Below are 20,232 nucleotides of genomic sequence, written 5' to 3' on the forward strand. Positions count from 1 at the left end.
TTCACCACCAGAGGGCGCTCTAAAACCACCCATTCTATATAACATTCACACATTGTTCTACATGGGAAGCAGTACATGAGTGAATATAGTGGTATGTTTGAAATTAATGTCATAATGATGATAATAATAATAATAATAATAATAATAATAATAATAATATATAATAATAATAATAATAATAATAATGCTAATGAGAATAAGTGTTCGTAAATGTATTAATAGTAAAATGTTTGCTTTGATTTCTTGATTAATTACCGCTCTTAAGAATGGTCCAATAAAGGGGCAGACCCACAAAGATTTATAACAAGGTAATTCGCAAAAGTTAATATTGGGTAACAAATGGTTTACGTCACATTGAAAACGTCATCGCGCAGCTCACGTCTCCATTCGATAACAGTAAAGATGGCGCAGGAGTTGGGCCATGGAAAGGGACTTTTCCTCGGTGTTTGACCGCGACAGTATTGCTCCTGTTATCAAAACGTCTCACTCAAATTAAACAATCTTGAGGGTCCACGATGGCCCACCGGTACCTCCGGCTATCGGAGGGGTGCAGGCACCTGCTGAGACGCCTGCTGCCGCCCCAGGTCGCAGTGGCTCCGAGCACTTCGCGCCTGGTATGTGTCTCTCGCACGTTTTGAACGATCCGCTCAAGAAATCAAGTGTCCAATGTATCTAAATGACCCATACTGCGTGTCCGTATTACGGTTACAGCCTTTGCAGAGGTCTGTGTGCGGACGAAACAGGACGTGGCGTGTCCGTGACTTTGTGTTGTCTCGCAGCGTGCTGCCGCTGTGGACCAGAGGCCCCGCATTGACATTGATGCTGTTGTTTTGCTCTGACAAGTGAAGCTGGGTTGCACAACAAATGGCCAAACTAGACCTGAGATGTGTAATACTGTCTTCTTTCACTGTCAGCAGACAAAACTGCCTATTTGGTATCACTGACGTCTAGTCTGCTCAATAAACATAATGACCTCTGTTAAATAACACCTGTAATACCTGATCTCTGAAATGTTGGAGGACATTAACATTATGTTCATGGGGTCGTGTGGTTGCTCCGAGGTAAACGCTGTGTGTTAGCTTCCACCAAAGACCAGTGCTCAGGGTGTGACAAGTCATTCATTTTCACATAATGACAGTTGTATAACAGTTGTAACAGTACATCGGCTGGTTGCAGACACACCAGCATTAACTCGTCGAAACACACGGCACAGTTAATTGTCGACACCTGTCGCATGTGTTAACGTTTTGGACCATATTGATGGACCAGTCTGTAACTCTAGAAGCACCAGTTGTGAAACACAGACGCTTTATTATGGCTAACTACAGAAGATAACGGCCGTCTTGCGGTGCGGCCCGTAGGTGCTAAGTCCCACCGGGAGCCGGGCCGTAGCGGAGGGAGATACCGTGCTAGCCGCGGTACTAGGAGCTGTGAGACGTTTCTGCGCCAAACCTCCGAAAGGTACGACCCCGACGAAAGGTGGCGGTTTGACCAATACCGGTGTCTGCAATGCACATGGCTGTTGCCATGACCACACAAGTCGACATTGTTGTCTCTATTGAGGTAACGCCGGGTCTCTTCCTGTCTCAGGGTTCGAGAAGTACTTCCCCGAGGGCAAGAAGACACCGTCCAGCGCTGAAGCGGCCAAAGGTACCCCCCCCTCCTCAACCACATTTTTATGATCTTGCTAAAGACTGCTACTCTCCACTCTGAATACTGCTTGATGACATACTGACACATACCCCTCTGCGCCGCCCCCCCCTCAGAGGCCAAGCCAAGCAATGGGCCGAAAAGCTCTGGGAGATCGGGAGGAGGAGGGGGAGGGGCCTCGGGAGGAGGGGGAGGAGGAAAGAGAGGAGCCCGGAAAGAGGACTCCACTTGGCAGAGTCGTCTGCAGAAGGTGAGACCTCTGTGAGGGGTGACGTCACTAGGGCCAGAGTAATAGTGGGATGATGTCATTGAGAATGTAATGATGAAGCCATGAGGGTCAGAAGGTTAGAGGGACAATGACCCTGTCCCTCAAACAAACATTAATCACACGTTTATTAACGCATCACACGAGTGCCGAAGCCTTGGCCGATATTGTGGCATTGACGCCAAAACGCTGTTGTTGCCAGGGTGATGTGCCTTGGGACGACAAGGAATTCCGACTGGTCCTCCTGAGCGCGGTCGCGTTCGGGGGCACCGTCACGTACCTGCTCCGGGACGGAGGCCGCGAGGTCACCTGGAAGGACTTTGTCAACAACTGCCTCGCCAAAGGAACGGTAAGGTTCCCACGCCCCTTCAAAACCGAAGGCTTTGTCCTGACGCAGTGTTTCATCCCGTTTAATCGTTAGTACAATTGGGAGTGGGGCCACCTAAACCACTCATTAGCCTGCCCCTTTCTCGCGCTGGAGCTGTGTGATTGGTTAATTTCGGACCATCTCTAAGGTGATGGGATCTGTGTTGCCGGGCAGGGTTGAGCCAGTTTCTTCCCAGTTATTAACTGGTGTGGTGTCTCCACAGGTGGAGCGGCTGGAGGTGGTGAACAAGCGCTACGTCAAAGTGGTGTCCACTCCGGGGACGCCCGTCGATGGGGTGAGTGATAGTTTCAATATGAGAAGATGACGATGATTAAGATGATAATAATGCATACATCAGTGTATACATTTTACCAAGCCTTTTAGGATTTTCCAGGTCACAGTTGTAGAACAGTGTGTGTGTGTATCTATCTATCTATCGATCTGGTAAACATATAAAATTAGAAGTAACTAGATATGACATCGAACACACTCTTAAGGAGAAACCCACAGGAGGAAACGGATATTAACAGAGCAGACGGGATACAAACAGAGTTAGATGACTTGTACAAATTGGGTTTGAGTTTTTTTTAGCTTTTTTAATTAGCGTTTCTCATTGATGCAGATGTGTGTGTGTGTGGGGGGCGGAGGCTCCCAGAGCCAGGGTGCAGAGTAATCACATGTCCTACAGCACCCACGGTCCCAGCATCCCTCTGATATTCCTTTCCTGTGTTGTTGTGTTGCTGTGTTGTGCGTCCAGTACGTGTGGTTCAACATCGGCAGCGTGGACACGTTCGAGAGGAACCTGGAGACGGCGCAGTACGAGCTGGGCATCGAGGGGGAGAAGCGGCTGCCCGTGGTCTACTCCACGGAGAGCGACGGGTGAGGAGCCCGCTACCGTACCCACGGCACCCACTGCTCACTACCTCTGACCGTCCAGCCACACCGACGGCACCCACTGCTCACTACCTCTGACCCTCCAGCCGTACCGATGGCACCCACTGCTCACTACCTCTGACCGTCCAGCCGTACCCACGGCACCCACTGCTCACTACCTCTGACCCTCCAGCCGTACCGATGGCACCCACTGCTCACTACCTCTGACCGTCCAGCCGTACCCACGGCACCCACTGCTCACTACCTCTGACCTCCAGCCGTACCGATGGCACCCACTGCTCACTACCTCTGACCGTCCAGCCGTCGCTTTCATCCAGAGCCACGCTCAGATAGACAGATGCACGTCATCCAGGAGCCGGTAGGGGATAGGGCGTATCGCTCAAGGAGTGTGGACACGGGGGATCGAACCCACAACCAATCTGCCACTACACTACCCTGCCGCCACACACCTACTATCATTTAATCTTAAAAAGTACGAGATATGTTTGTCTAAAACTCACTTACAGTTAATTGGGTCATAAAGCGACAGGTAGACATTGGGGTTATATCCCAGTACCTTATGGCAGAGAGGTTGAACCTCCCCTTGCCCCTACACTGTCCTGCCACACATGCACTACGTCCAGCACTGTAAACCAACCAGCACTGTCAACCTTTTCCTGTCATTCCTACTGGTCCTACTGGTCCGACTGATGGAGGTGGATCCGGTGATCTAACGCGTGTCCCTCTCTCTCCGTCCCTCCGTCTCTCCTCCAGAACGTTCCTACTGAGCATGCTCCCCACGGTGCTGATCATCGGCTTCCTGCTCTTCATGGTGCGGCGGGGGCCGGGCGGGGCGGGGCGTCCGGGGGGGGGCATGGGCGGGCTGTTCAGCGTGAGCGAGACCACGGCCAAGGTGCTGCGGGAGGAGATCGAGGTGAAGTTCAAGGACGTGGCGGGCTGCGAGGAGGCCAAGCTGGAGATCATGGAGTTCGTCAACTTCCTGAAGAACCCCAAGCAGTACCAGGACCTGGGGGCCAAGATCCCCAAGGTCAGTCCGGGGCCCCCCAACCTCACCCTCGTTTAGGGAAGTGTGTGTGTGTGTGTGTGTGTGTGTGTGTGTGTGTGTGTGTGTGTGTGTGTGTGTGTGTGTGTGTGTGTGTGGTGTGTGTGTGTGGTGTGTGTGTGTGTGTGTGTGTTGGGGGGTGACTTGGGTAGGCATGTGGAGAGACCAGCTGGAGAGTAAGCTAGAATTATTTTAAAGTATCAAACCCAACAAAAATCCTGCCCCTCATATCCGGCCTACTTCCAAACCCACTCCCCCTCAACACGGACTAGCTCTCTAGCTTTAGCAGCAGGCCTGCAGAGCCTTGTGGTAGACCTCTGTCCTGTGTGATGAGCGCTCTGGCAGTGTGAGCTCATGTGAATTAAAAGTCACTGTGTTCTTTGGACTTAACCCTCGTTACTCTCGACTAACAATGCTTTCTTTCTTTCTTTCTTTCTTTCTTTCTTTCTTTCTTTTTCTTTCTTCTTTCTCCCCTCTCAGGGGGCCATCCTAACGGGGCCCCCCGGCACGGGGAAGACCCTCCTGGCCAAGGCCACGGGGGGGAGGCAGACGTCCCGTTCATCACCGTCAACGGCTCAGAGTTCCTGGAGATGTTTGTGGGCGTGGGCCCCGCCCGGGTGAGGAGACCCCCCTGGAGCCTCACATCACCACACACACACACTGTATTATTATACAATATACACACTGCATTATCTGGTGACACACACTGTATTATTATACAATATACACACTGCATTATCTGGTGACACACTACCACATACAAACACGCACTATATTATTATACAATATACAAACTGCATTATATTGTAACACACTATCACATACACACACTGTATTATTATACAATACACAACCTGCATTATATGGTAAACACTACACATACACACACTGTATTATCATACAATATACACACTGCATTATCTGGTGACACACTACCACATACACACACACTGTATTATTATACATTATACACACTGCATTATATGGTAACACATCACCACACAGTCACACTAGGGCTTTGACTCCGAACTTCGTTATTCTAATATAATTCGAATATCAAAAAAATAAATCAAAATTCGAACGAATATTGGGCAGCCATTAATATTCGAACCTGTTATGGGCAGGCCAAGAGGGAGAGACGTCGGAGAACCTGACGCAGTCCATTCATAATATTGTAATGACCACGGAAGAGGCAGTGAATGAAGTATTGATTAGACAGCGATTTATAAGAACCCTAATAAACCGATGGAACACGCAAGACCGGTAACCCTAGCAACGCGGTAAACAAATCTTGCGAAGCCCAATACAGGTCTTACTGAAGGCATTAATGGTCAAAATATTATTAATAAATATTTGACTATATTCGAATATTAATAAACAAACAGACTTCGAATATGACTTTTGGGCAAAAGTCAAAGCCCTACCACATACACACATACTATTATACAATACACACACTGTATTATATAACACACCACTACATACATACACACTGTAGTAACACACACACACTGTATTCAAGTATAACACATACATCAATATACTTATCTTCTCTCTTCCCCATTTCCTTCTGTCAGGTAAGAGATCTGTTTGTCCTGGCGAGGAAGAACGCGCCGTGCATCCTCTTCATCGACGAGATCGACGCGGTGGGTCGGAAGAGGGGGAGGGGGAACTTCGGGGGCCAGAGCGAGCAGGAGAACACCCTGAACCAGCTGCTGGTGGAGATGGACGGTAGGACGGACCCCCTCACACCCACACCTTCAGAGAGTGCTTGCAGAGTCCATGACTTCATGAAGAGCCGCACAGATGTCCTTTAGGACTGATTCCAACTATGCTACAGTGATTCCCCAGCACTGTATGGTTAACAAAAATAGGGCCCCGCCTTGACTACCAATGTATACTTTTTTTTATTATTATTATGCATTAACAAAGTACAAAACTCTCGTAGGGAAAGAAAACATACTCCCATCATGTACAAAAAATAAAGATAAACAATGCATTGGTAATACTGTTCACATCAATAGTCGTGCCATAAAGCCTTTTGATGGAATAGAAACGGCGGCATCAGATGGTTGTATATATTATTGCGAACTGAAACCCTCCCCCCCCCCCTGCTGTGTGTGTGTGTGTGTGTGTGTGTGTGTGTGTGTGTGTGTGTGTGTGTGTGTGTGTGTGTGTGTGTGTGTGTGTGTGTTGGGTGTGTGTGTGTGTGTGTGTGTGTGTGTGTGTGTGTTTTAACACAGTAGCACCTAGCTTACCCAAGTGTCTACAAAGGGTTGACACACTCATCCAGTAGCTGGTCTTAAAAACAAAAGTTTCTCAAGGGTGAAAACGTGCGAAAAACATCTGATACATTGATTTTTGCATGCAGTCACGAGGTGTTGCGTGAGGCTGTCTCTGTGAAACTGACATGTGTATTTCCCCACCACATTAGTCGTCTAGTGACGCCATCCGTGAACTCAGCCTAACGACAGTTGGCACGCGTGCGTGCGTGCGTGCGTGTGTAAAAATAGCGAACCATTTGATGCGTGGATACAACGATAAAGGCAGCGCTAAAGAGACCCTTATCTCCTCGTGTTCTGCTCAGGCTTCAACACGGCCACCAACGTGGTGGTCCTGGCCGGGACCAACCGACCCGACATCCTGGACCCTGCGCTGATGCGGCCCGGCCGCTTCGACCGGCAGATCTACATCGGTGAGGAGCCAGGGGGCTAGCTAGTGAGCTGAGACGGCTGCTAGAACCGGTTCTAGCGAGATCTCACTTCATGAGTGAGATCTCGCATCGAGGACAGATAAGGATCCTAAATGCAAAAAAGCACACAATAGTCGTAGAAATGAACTCATCTAATGTACTCATACACCAGTCTCCTCTCAAGCAGATCTCAGAATAAAGTTTCACAGAATTTGAATACAGTTTCATCCCCCCCCCACAAAGCACTTATCCCTACATTAAAGGAGGGCGATGTTTACCTGAAGGCCAGAGACCCCTGCGTCGTTGCCAATACGCAGAAAACTCCATTTGTTTGTGGTCGGCAGTAAGGACGGAACAATAAGACCCACAACAAACCTTCTGGCTGGACTCTGACCCGTCTCCTCTGTCACACAGGCCATCCCGACATCAAGGGCCGGTCGTCCATCTTTAAGGTCCACCTCCGGCCTCTGAAGCTGGACCAGAAGATGGACAAAGACGCTCTGGCCAGGAAGATGGCCGCCCTCACACCTGGGTTCTCAGGTAATCACCTTCGATGAGAGGTGGAGTTGGAAGACCGCGTGCTTCGTCCCGGGAGGTCTTTGATCTAGAATCTTTCTAAATTTGCTCTTCTTTCTATGTATCTTCTATGTGTGTGTGTGTGTGTGTGTGTGTGTGTGTGTGTGTGTGTGTGTGTGTGTGTGTGTGTTGTGTGTGTGTGTGTGTGTGTGTGTGTGTGTGTGTGTGTGTGTGTGTGTGTGTGTGTGTGTGTGTAGGCGCTGACATCGCCAACGTGTGCAACGAGGCGGCGCTGATCGCTGCTCGCCATCTGGCGGACTCCATCGACCAGAAGCACTTTGAGCAGGCCATCGAGAGGGTGATCGGAGGTGACGCACTCATGGAGGGACACACAAACATGGACGGACCCACACGTACTGACACAAACACGCATACATGCACAAATGTACTGAGCCAAACACACATATACGTACTGACACACACACATGTACTGACAGACAGGACACTACGATGGTACTGGTTGTGTTATGGTTCCTGGTGGTTCTGGTTGGTACTGGTTCCTGATGGTACTGGTTTCTGGTGGTTCTGGTTGGTACTGGTCCCTGATGTTACTGGTTCCTGTTGGTTGTGGTTGGTACTGGTTTCTATTGGTACTGGTTCCTGATGGTTCTGGTTGGTACTGGTTCCTGATGGTTCTGGTTGGTACTGGTTCCTGATGGTACCGGTTGGTACTGGTTCCTGATGGTACTGGTTCCTGTTGGTTGAGGTTGGTACTGGTTCCCGATGGTACCGGATGGTACTGGTTCCTTTTGGTTGTGGTTGGTACTGGTTCCCGATGGTACCGGTTGGTACTGGTTCCTGATGGTATGGTTCCTGTTGGTTGAGGTTGGTACTGGTTCCTGATGGTTCTGGTTGGTACTGATTTCTGTTGGTACTGGTTCCTGTTGGTTGTGGTTGGTACTGGTTCCTGATGGTTCTGGTTGGTACTGGTTTCTGTTGGTACTGGTTCCTGTTGGTTCTGGTTTGAACTGGTTCCTGATGGTTCTGGTTGGTACTGGTTTCTTGGTAAGGGTTCCTGTTGGTTGTGGTTGGTACTGGTTCTGGTTGGTACTGGTTTCTGTTGGTACTGGTTCCTGATGGTTCCCTCGGCCCTGGCTGTGCAGGTCTGGAGAAGAAGACCCAGGTCCTTCAGCCCGAGGAGAAGAAGACGGTGGCCTATCACGAGGCGGGACACGCCGTGGCGGGCTGGTACCTGGAGCACGCCGACCCGCTGCTCAAAGTACTCACTCACTCACTCACTCCCCACACACTCTCACTCACCCCACACAATCTCACTCACTTACTCACTCCCGCATCAACACACTTGATACTTCATGACCCTTCTACATACTGCTGCATCGCGCCACACATTCTTGCCGAACACGACTCTTCGACACACGTAATTACACAAACGTTGACTAGACAGTGCCTCAACAAGCCACACTAGCCACGAGTAAGGTCACCTCTCCTTTCAGGCTAATGGATAGGAAAATAATATGTAAATGTTGCTTGCTGCTGGACTTCCTGTTTGACTTTGTTTTCCGACGGACTCTCAGGCTGACAGATGAACTGTACTGACCGTGTGTGTGCGTGTGTGCGTGCGCAGGTCTCCATCATTCCGCGGGGGAAGGGTCTGGGCTATGCCCAGTACCTGCCCAAGGAGCAGTACCTGTACACGGCGGAGCAGCTGCTGGACAGGATGTGCATGACGCTGGGGGACGCGTGGCCGAGGAGATCTTCTTTGGACGCATCACCACCGGGGCGCAGGATGACCTCCGCAAGGTCACGCAGAGCGCCTACGCCCAGGTACGTAGTACTAATGTTTACTTTACTATTATACTGTCTATTATCTTATACTTTATGGTCACCCAGAGCGCCTACGCCCAGGTACTTAGTACTAATGTTTACTTTACTATTATACTGTCTATTATCTTATACTCTATGGTCACCCAGAGCGCATACACCCAGGTCAGTGGTGCTATTATACGATATTATGTGTTTCCCCTACTCCACGGTCAGTAGAACGATTATATATCATATGTAGTGTTGGCATTCTTTAGGATCGGCTCTGTCTGTGATGTTATGAAGAGTCCCATGCTGATGCACTATGGCCATGTGTGGGATGTAGATGCAGTCAAGGTGTAGAGGAGATCATGGTGTTTGTTCGGTGTACATACTTATTTTGAGGATGTAGTTAGGTTTGAGTTATGATGAAGAGGGCGTCACGGTGCCCGGGGCCGATGTGCTTGTTGAAACGGTTCCGCTGCAGGTGTGATGCCCTGGCTTCAAACCTACTGCAGGTAGCTGATCCGTGTGTGTGCGTGTGTGTTCGGTGTTCCTTCTCCAGATCGTCCAGTTCGGGATGAACTCGAAGGTGGGCCAGGTGTCGTTCGACCTGCCGCGGCAGGGGGAGATGGTGCTGGAGAAGCCCTACAGCGAGGCCACCGCGCGGCTGATCGACTCGGAGGTGCGCGGCCTCATCAACGACGCCTACCTGCGCACGCAGGCGCTGCTGGTGGAGAAGAAGTCGGATGTGGAGAAGGTGAGAGCGTCTTCTGGTTCCACTGGTCGTGGAGGAGGGGTTCGTCATGCCCTGCACGCCCGCCCAAGCGCCCACTATGTTAAGGGCTCTGGGTACCCTAGAGAAGTGCTATATAATGCAATCAATTAATATAAAGGTATTATGACTTGTTTAACAGACTAAGTGACTCAAACTGGATTGAGGCTGGTAGGCTTACATTTTTCTTTTTTTCTGTATACTGTTGGACAAGGATCAGGGTCAAACTAACTGAACCAAGCGAAGGTCATGCAGGTTAGCTTACGTAGCAGGGTGCTAGCAGGTAAAGGGGCATTCAGCACTCAGTTAGCCTAGCCTGTACAAACGATGTCTGGTTCTGTAGCGCTCTCCATCTTACAATCAACTTAAAAGTGAATCGGAGTCCTTGTAATGACCAACCATCGGCTGTCGTTGAGACCCTTTCTATCTCAACCAAACAATCAAATGATGCCTGGCCAGCTGACCTCTATTCAAATCTTTCTTAAAGAGGAACGCCCAAATTAGGCCCACCTTCAGCCCTCCACCCACTCAGCCAGGTTCTGTTCCCCTGCCGCTATACACGCTGACGCGGTTGTCCCTCCCCTCCCCCAGGTGGCGCTGCGGCTGCTGGAGAAGGAGGTGCTCAACAAGGAGGACATGGTGGAGCTGCTGGGCCCACGGCCCTTCGCCGAGAAGTCCACCTACGAGGACTTTGTGGAGGGGACGGGGGGCTCGGAGGAGGACACCTCCCTCCCGGAGGGCCTGAAGGACTGGAACAGGGAGAGGAAGGAGGAGCCGGAGGAAAGCCAGGAGGAGCAGGTTGCGCGGCAGATCTCCAAGGACATGCCCTTTTAAAGACCCTCCCCACACTCCTCCACCAATCAGGAGGGTGCTGACGTCATGGGACACCTTTTTCATGAGGCCGGGGCGCACGGACTGGGAGCTCCAGGAAGGACTGGCCCAGTGCTCTCGCCTGCTGCCCAGAGAGAGAGCGAAGGACTGGGGGAGCGAGAGAGTCAAGCCCCCCAAACACCACCTCCACCAGCTCCACCACCTGCGTTCAGCTAGAGTTGTACCTGAGTTACTTATTCAGATGGTACCATGAAAACTATGAATTAGTGAGAATGATGCTCTGTCACACGAAATACTACTCCTTCTCCTCTTCTCTGGTGGAGGAGGAGGCTTTTAAGGAGATTCTCGAGGACATGGATGTTAACTGGTGACCAATGAAATCTAGGGAAAAGCTGGCTGTATTTTGAAGTCAATTTTCAAGTCGTACCACCTTGTTGAATTATTGGCTGTCTTTTGTCAAACCATTATTTTTCATCAAATCGTATATAAAAAACTGTCGTAAATGCAAAAAGAATGTAAACCGGTCTCCAGGCGGTTACATGGTTGTCTTTGTGTTGTACGTGGTTTAAGTTAAATGGAGGAATCGCCGTGAAGAAGATATTGATCAGGCTCATGGGTGGTGTGTGGTTCTTTTGAAAGCTGGGGCTTGCAGTAACCTTTAAATGTTTCTCACCTGGTTTGCTCTGGTTCTGCCATAAAACACTTATATGACAGCTGTGTCTGTTCTTGCAATAAACTGCTGAAAACACTGACATTTGCCTAGTAATTCTTATTCTTATTGACCAATACTTGCTATATATTTGAGGTTTTTGGTCTATGCAAACATCGATGCACCCTGTGATAATGTCTTTGCGTGGTTGGTCTTGAAAGCAACACCAGAGAGGTACATAACCCAACTCAAAGGTTTTTACAAAACGATTAAACAGATCTATGGAGTCTTTAGGTCTTAAAAGATTACAACTTCCAAGCATCGCTATCTGCTGACGCATAAATGCTGATGACATTCATTCAGACTGAACTGGCACCAGGAGGCTGTTGTGAGTGTTGATTGGGTCAGCCCTCGAAGCCATGCCCACCACTGATGAGAACGGGCTTCGATTGGAGTGAAACGCATTCCAATCATGATGAGTATCAGGTGTTTGAAAGGTTGTTATGGAATGTCACTGGGCCTGTCATTTAGGGTTGAGGTTAGATTTGGAGGCCGTAAATAAGTAAACCGATTTGATCCGGTTGTTAGACATGCTCAGTAATCTAGAGATCATTTAAAATAAAAGTGATCCTCCTCACATCAATAGTTGAATACAGTTATAAATTCAAGGCTCAATCATTTGTGTATCGACAATATGTCAAAAAGTGAAAAGCCATGGTAGAACGACTGGGAAACAAGTATCGTTATAGTGTCGGCTGTGCCTTTTACTTTGAAAACCCCTGTCAGCTGGCCGGTGTCGTTCGCGGCGCTTCCTGTCTCCTACGGTGTAGCGTCGCGGCCACTCTGCCCCTTGCTATGCGAGTACGAGACCCGCTGAACCTGTTACCCTCATGACGATGGGAGACGTTATATGTGAAGAATTGGAGGATCTAGTACACTTCTCGGTCCATGATTTGCCCGGTCGAGGATATGCCGTCATGGAGGAGATCCGACGGCAGGGGAAGCTGTGTGACGTGACGCTCAAGGTAACCAAAGATAGAAGAACTAGTAGATCCTGAAGGCTAGTTAGCTAGCCACCAGTTTACACCCCGTCTACACACACAAGCTAATGACGCGGACTCACCAGCTCGTACATAATCACCATTGGTGCAGGCTTTTCATTTAATTAACGCTAAGGTTTTGCGAGGTTACCATGGTTACCAGAGGGCTTGTCATGCGGAAGATAAAGTATGAGATCAACCTGAACGGGATAAGTGTCAAACTGGTAACATTGTATTCAGTGGCCACCATCCCTCAGTTCAACTTATGCATTAATTATTCACTGTCATTACGCCGGTAATAATTCATTATTAAATTGACATTTAACAGGAAGTGGCCAATAGTCAGGAAACGGAAACAACTGGAAGGTAATTTGGAGAAACGATTGAGCCTAAATTTCCTGTCAGCTGAGTGGGCAAAGTCCCCTATCCACACTTATTGTGCAGCCCGTGTTGAGCCCTTCCTTTGTTACTTCACTAGAGATGGCCAGTGGTGACAAACTCTAACCTAGCTAGTTAACTTCCCTAAAGATGACCCAAACAGGATGCAATGGGTTCACTTTCACTGGACCACTATTGGTCAACAGCAGTACATTCGTACACATTGGCAAATTATTATGCCCAAAATTTCCTTTTTTTAATTGACTGTGTTGACAGACAGTATATTATAATTATAATTTTTTCTTTTGTCAAAAGAAGACGTCATGAGAAAACACAGGTGGAATACCTCTCTGAGGTTGGGTGTTTCCTAGCTGGAAGGGAAAGCTTTACCGCTGACCTACATATTATTGTAATCAGGATTATGCTAGATTAAATCAATGGTTTATCCCGGGGGGGGGGGGGGATTTAACATCAAGCAGCTCTGTACACCGTGTATCACATAATCAATGTCAACCAACTAATATGGATGTGTGGTTTTATCAAGTTATCATGAGTTGGGTGTCCACTGGTATAATTTCCTAATATAAATACAGCATGAGATTGAATTATGTTATTGATTCATGAAAAGTGTCAATTTCTCCATTAAATTTTCATGAGATCTAATGATGCAATACGACACATATCGGCAGTGGTAGTCATTTTGGTAGTCATTAATTCTATGCAGCCCTCGCATGGGCATAAGTACATCAGGTTCTGTGTTAAGTACATTGAGGGGAAGTGACGTCGGTCTGTCTCCTCCGGTAGGTCGGGGATCACAAGTTCAGCGCCCACCGGATCGTCCTGGCGGCGTCCATACCCTACTTCCACGCCATGTTCACCAACGACATGGTGGAGTGCAAACAGGACGAGATCGTCATGCAGGGCATGGACCCCAGGTGAGCCCAGGCACACGATACACCCACTGTACACCACTGATGGTCGTACTGGGCTTCTCCCAGTGCCCACCAGAAGAAGACTGGTTGTACTGGGCAGCTCCCCGCGTGTCCACCGGTCGAAGACTGGGGTTGGACTTGGCAGCCTGCCAGTGTCCAACAGTAGAAGACTGTGATTGTACTAGGTAGCTCCCAGTTTCCACCAGTAGAAGACTGTTGTTGTAGTGGGCATCTCCCATTGTCCATCAGTAAAAGTCTGTGGTTGTACTGGCTAGCTCCCAATGTCCACCAGTTGAATTCTAAACGTTGCTATTCTCTCCCAGTGCACTAGAGTCTCTTATAAACTTTGCATACAACGGCCACGTGGCCATCGACCAGCAGAACGTCCAGTGCCTGCTGATCGGTGCCAGCTTCCTGCAGCTCCAGAACGTGAAGGACGCCTGCTGCTCCTTCCTCCAGGAGAGGTGAGCCGTCCTCCTGTTTGTCCCACTCTCTGCCCCACAACCAGTGATGGAGTGGTGTTTGATACGGTTGACGAAGGCCATGTCCAGGCCATGACGGCCGAATGTAAAGCCGGCTACTTTAGAATGCTTTCGAAATCTGTCAGTGTTTTCAAATGCCCTCCGTTTGCGTGCGTACACTACAACATGAGATTCTGAATGTCTTTTAAACAGTTTTGTGGAAGGAAATTCCGTTTTAGTTTAGGTGTGACGGAAAGAGTACACAATATCTGAACAGCATCTTTTTTGGAGTCAAATTCCACTACGTCTCCTTGTTTGAGAAATCAAGTATTTAAATTAAGCGGTTCCGCTGCAAAAATTCGAACACACAAATGATTAAATATCCTGATGTAAAAGACTCTCATTAGGGCAGATACGTTGATAATATTCTGTACGTTGTCCACATGGACACTGTCATACATGATAATACAATTACAGTACTATCATTCCATGTAGGGCTGGGCGATTTGGCCTAAAAATAAAATCTAAATTTTTTCTAACTAATGGACAATTTACGATTTAAACCTTGATTTTTTTTTTCTGTTTTCTCTAAACAAATTAAAAAGACCAAGGCAAAATTTAAATACATATTTTCTTTATTAACACAATAAAAATAAATGATATTACCAAGTAATCTAGGCCTATGTGAACCAATCAGTTGTTCGAGGATACAAAAATAAAATCAGCACCACTGTTATTATTGTGCAAAGATTTTTTTAGATCAAACTGAAAAAAAAAGATCTTGTAGGCCATCCCTGAAAAACGTGTAAAATGCGATCGACTTTCTACAAACCTTACACGGAACAGTTTGTTCTATGTCTGACTGCTTGTACCCGAACCACTTCCATACAACTGAAGTAGCACCCTTTTTATGAATGAGTTCTTCATCTGTGTTCGTGGACATTTTTATGGTAGGGGAGATCCGGGTCGAATGGAACAGGGGACGATTGAAACACAGCGATTTCCTCGAAAACCACGGAAGGCTTTCACGTCAAATATCGTCACTACGTTCAGCACGCAAGACTGACCAACCCCGCGAAATTTCGTGTAATGACGTCCCACCGTTCAAATGTTATCCCCCAAACCTGTTTTTGAGAAGAAAAAACAAAAAAAAAAAAAACACGACTTTTCGGTTCAGCCATTTCACAAACCATAGCAAAGTAAAAATGCAAATTAATCGTTTAAACCGAAAAAATCCCAGCCCTAATTCCATGCTGCCCGACCAATGTGTTTAATCAGCCTTAACAGAAGCCTCCGTCCTAACCCTCTCCTCCTCCGGTTCCGAAGGCTTCACCCAAAGAACTGCCTGGGCGTGCGGCAGTTTGCCGAGACCATGATGTGCACGACGCTGTACGACTCGGCCAACTGCTTCGTCCACCAGCACTTTGCGGAGGTGTCACTGTCGGAGGAGTTCCTGAGCCTGCGGGGGGAGGAGCTGGTGGAGCTGGTGGGCTGCGATGAGCTCAACATCAAGGCGGAGGAGCAGGTGGGTCAGGGGTCAAAGGTCAGACCTTTGATGCGCGAAGATTGAAATATCACGAGCTCTCATTTGGGTCTGAACTTAACGTGTGTGTGTGTGTGTGTGTGTGTGCGTGTGCGCGTGCGCGTGCCCGCCCGTGCATGTGCACCCGCATCCCCTAGGTGTTTGAGGCGGTCTTGGCCTGGGTCCGGCATGACCCGAAGGAGCGGGAGGTGCTGCTGCCAGAGCTCCTGTCCAAGATCCGCCTCCCGCTGTGCCGGCCGCAGTTCCTAGCGGACCGCGTCCAGCAGGAGGAGCTGGTGCGCTGCTGTCATAAATGTCGGTGAGTGACGTCAGCGGGTGAGGATTCACTTCCCGTCATTTCCTGGTGAAAGGATGGGGCCGTGGCCGGACCAAAATGACTGGGCTCGATTCACATGTCCCTAGAGGTCCCTATAGCCTATCCCTACCTGACTACCTGTAGGATTCCTTGAGAAAGACGCCGAACGTTAATAGCTTTGGATAAAGCCTCGGCTGAATTACAGAATAGTAGGTCAAATGGCGTCTAAATTCTCTGCGATTTCGTTCAAAATGTCTAACTGGAAGTGGCTTTTAACCTGGTACTGACGGCGTGCGTCCGCCGCTGTGCTTCCTGTTTCCTCCAGAGACCTGGTGGACGAAGCCAAAGACTTTCATCTCATGCCCGACCGCCGGCCCCACCTGCCGGCCTTCAAGACGCGCCCGCGCTGCTGCACCTCCATCACGGGCCTCATCTACGCCGTGGGAGGCCTCAACAGCTCTGGTACGACCCGCCTGGCAGGCCACACTGCTGCCCTGTCCTCCCCAGACTGACATGTAGGGGATAGTCTTTGATCCATCAGTAAACTATTTGCTATAAAACACAGCTGTTTTATCTTCTGTAAAACTTGAAATACAGTATGTTGATGGATCACGGACAAACTGTTTCAGAACATGGCTGTTTTATCCTCGCTGTGGCTTCACATTTAGCTCGTGGTATGTGATGGATGACGGACTATCTGTGGTCATGTACATAGATTTTCCATGTACATAACCAACAGTTGTGTTTAGTTCTTGCTCTTAAAACACATGAATTCCCTTCTGGGATTAAGAAACCAGTGTTTTCTGTTAATTGTAATTTGTTAATCGCTTCAACTGTCAATCTCTAATTTAACTAAAATGGGAGTTTAAACTACACATTTAACATATTGGCAAATAATGAGAGGATTGCCTCAACTATTCAAATCAATAAATCACCTCAGATGGAGACATGCTGAGTTCTGTTTCTCTTCTTCGTTCAGGGACTCGTTAAAACATTGCGGAGGTCTTTGACCCTATCGGAAACTTTTGGGAGCGATGCCAGCCAATGAAAACGTCACGGAGCAGGGTGGGCGTGACTGTTGTCAACGGGGCTGCTGTACGCCATTGGGGATTTGATGGCCAATCGCGGCTCAGCACGGTGGAGGTATATAACCGGAGACGGACACATGGGCGCGGGTTTCCAGTATGAACAGCCAGCGCAGGTCGGTGGAAACACGCCTTAGTCAGTGTGCAAGACACTGTCGACGGGTTCAGAGAGTAGGGCTGATCCTGGTCTGCTGCACACTGTGTCGTCCATCTTGTGGAAGTTGGATGGCGGCCATCCTTGCATAGATTTGCATGATTTTACATAAATAATGTATTTTAAAGCTGTCAAACATTCTTAAAAACATTTGATGTTACATTTCCTCCTTTTCAAACAAGCCTTTGTTGTACGCAAATGGGCTTCACTGGTTCTTGGATGGGAAATTTGAGGAAATTTGGAGAAACCAGTAGCTGGATTCGAGTAGTTATTTGAATATCATTCTCTACAGAATTCCAGAATTTCAGAATTCCTAGAAAAGGTTTCATGAAAAATAATATTAATAAATAAAGGTTTCATGAAAATAATATTAATAGGCCTTGTTTTTCTGATTTTAATTTGATAAGATCTGCTTATTAAGATCTTTTGAGTCAACTCGACCTGTTGACTTCGTTACTAGCAGTTGAGGTTGAATTGACTCAAAAGGTCACAATGTCTCTTCATCACAAGAAAGAATACACTTGAGCGTGAACATGATGCGTTGTACAGCAAGAGGTACTTGGGGTTTCCCCACCCCCCCACCCCCCCCCCCCCCCCCCCCCCCCCCCCCCCCCCCCCCCCCCCCCCCCCCCCCCCCCCCCCCCCCCCCCCCCCCCCCCCCCACCCCCCCCCCCCCCCCCCCCCCCCCCCCCCCCCCCCCCCCCCCGCCCTCTTATTTTCACGCACTCTTTCTCCCCAGCGCCATGGGAACCGTGGTGATTGACGGCCACATCTACGTGTGTGGAGGCTACGACGGCAAGTCTTCCCTGAACTCAGTGGAGTGCTACTCCCCAGAAACAGACCGGTGAGTACCACTAACCGGCTGCGCTCTCCCAGTTAAGACCTTTTGACTCAGCATGGGTACTTGGGTTAGTTATTCGACGAAATAAGTCACCTAATGGGGAAATACCAGGGAAACGGTTTGAAAGCGATAAAGAAGCCCAGGCAATGTCCCTTTAGCAAACACACAAGAGTATTTAAGTATATAAATGAGAAGGCAATGAACATGACCCCACTGTAGAAAACCGTGACACGCATTCACGTTCTAGAGATCTCTTCATTCACCTGAACGGTGAACTTTTAACTGTAACCATGACAACCTGTCATCGGACGTGCTGTTTTGGTGTTGTTGTTGTCTGTCAGGTGGACGGTCGTCACGGAGATGAGTGCTTGTCGGAGCGCGGCGGGCGTCACCGTGTTCGACGGGAGGATATTCGTGTCGGGCGGCCATGACGGGCTGCAGATCTTTAACACGGTCAGTTTGGATGATGTCAATTTCGTGATACGAACACACAGTGCTGCTACAATAGTGCAGTACTAACACCATAACACCAGTATTATGTAAACACATCCGTGTAATTATTACGTCCGAAAAGCTGCTATTTGTTAAGCTGCACCTTACATTGTTGGAAGAGAACCAACACGTTCTCCATCACAGATCACAGACCAGGGCGGTGTCGCTCAGGGCAGATGCCCGGCAGGTCCTTTGCATCGCTGCTCATTTGCGTTGTCCACTTCCCAGTGCAGCCACGCCCAGGCTTAGCTCCTCCCACCCAGCTCCATTCAAAACGAATGGAGCCTGTTGTTGTCGTGTCTCCCGGTGTCCCCTCCAGTTTCAACGAGCTGCTGTTCCTCCTGCCCGCCTGCAGGTGGAGTTCTACAACCACCACACGGATCGCTGGCACCCGGTGTCGGCCATGATCAACAAGCGCTGTCGCCACGGCGCCGCCGCCCTGGGCAGCCACATGTACGTCGCCGGCGGTTACGACGGCTCGGGCTTCCTCAGCGGGGCGGAGGTGTACAGCGCGGCCGCCGGCCAGTGGAGCCACCTGGTGGCCATGAACACGCGGCGCAGCCGCGTGTCGCTGGTGGCCACGTGCGGCCGCCTGTACGCCGTGGGCGGATACGACGGCCAGTCCAACCTGAACTCTGTGGAGACGTTTAACGCAGACACCAACCACTGGGCCTTCCTGGCGCCCATGGCGTGGCACGAGGGGGGAGTCGGCGTGGGATGCGTGCCGCTTCACCCTGCCTAGCTCCGCCCCTCCACTCCCTTACTCCTCCTCCTCCTCCGTCTCCAACGACGACTAGACCTCCCAACTTCTCCTCCCCCCCCCCCCCCCCCCCCACCCCCCGGACTCATCATCTCAGCCACTGGCACACGGACAGCCGGCGGAGACGTGTACAAACTGTCGATTCACACGCATGTAATGTCTCCATGGCGATCAGAGTAGGTACTCGCTGGGAGGTCGACGCGGCCCTACGGCAGCCCTTCAGAGACATTCCTGGTTAGGAAGCAGTTGGGTAGAACTGTGGGATTCTTCGTAAAATCTTTAGTGGCCTTTTGTGGGACTAGTTGGTGTTCTGCATATGATTTGACTGTAATTATGGATTTTACATTTGACTGTATTGACCGGAATAGCAAGAGACTGTTTTTTGGAAAAGAATTGAAATGAGACTTGAATAGGGTGAACTGCTTTGAATCTGTTTTTAAACAGTCACGTCCTTATGGGAAACCTGCCTCTGAATCTATTTATTTTATCTACACACATGTCATCACAGAACTATGGGGCCGATCACACAACTGTTGAGCTGTGTTTTGAGAAACGCCCGCTGCACTGCTGTTGTCCAATTGGACAGTGGGACTGCTGAGCTCCTTCCTGTCATCTTCCTCACGTTTTTTAAACTGTGCATAAAAGTTACAATATTTAAACTGTTTACGGCCATTCCCTGCTTGAGAAATAAGCCATCAGTTTATGTATCTGAAAATAGTTCACTGCTTTGAAAAAATTGCAATTGTAAG

At 49.1% G+C, this 20,232-nt stretch overlaps 2 protein-coding genes across 2 annotated transcripts; both read left to right on the forward strand.

Annotated features, from left to right (window-relative positions):
* Nucleotides 1-362: 362 nt before the first annotated feature.
* Nucleotides 363-11,605, forward strand: LOC115549051 (AFG3-like protein 2). The gene is given in 19 exon segments (XM_030364037.1): nucleotides 363-614; nucleotides 1,362-1,461; nucleotides 1,591-1,650; nucleotides 1,767-1,900; nucleotides 2,118-2,264; nucleotides 2,506-2,577; nucleotides 3,040-3,161; nucleotides 3,930-4,203; nucleotides 4,699-4,753; nucleotides 4,756-4,835; nucleotides 5,796-5,949; nucleotides 6,806-6,913; nucleotides 7,325-7,450; nucleotides 7,684-7,794; nucleotides 8,590-8,705; nucleotides 9,072-9,174; nucleotides 9,177-9,271; nucleotides 9,813-10,007; nucleotides 10,614-11,605. Coding segments are annotated over 19 exon segments (2,394 nt in total). The 5' UTR covers nucleotides 363-515; the 3' UTR covers nucleotides 10,857-11,605.
* A 667-nt stretch (nucleotides 11,606-12,272) lies between these two features.
* klhl18 (kelch-like family member 18) lies at nucleotides 12,273-20,145 on the forward strand. The gene is given in 11 exon segments (XM_030363844.1): nucleotides 12,273-12,527; nucleotides 13,725-13,855; nucleotides 14,176-14,316; nucleotides 15,640-15,838; nucleotides 15,994-16,154; nucleotides 16,477-16,613; nucleotides 17,131-17,298; nucleotides 17,301-17,352; nucleotides 18,130-18,234; nucleotides 18,573-18,684; nucleotides 19,079-20,145. Coding segments are annotated over 11 exon segments (1,728 nt in total). The 5' UTR covers nucleotides 12,273-12,392; the 3' UTR covers nucleotides 19,466-20,145.
* The last annotated feature ends 87 nt before the right edge of the window (nucleotides 20,146-20,232 follow it).

Source organism: Gadus morhua, chromosome 8, assembly GCF_902167405.1.
Source record: "Gadus morhua chromosome 8, gadMor3.0, whole genome shotgun sequence".
NCBI lineage: Eukaryota > Metazoa > Chordata > Actinopteri > Gadiformes > Gadidae > Gadus > Gadus morhua.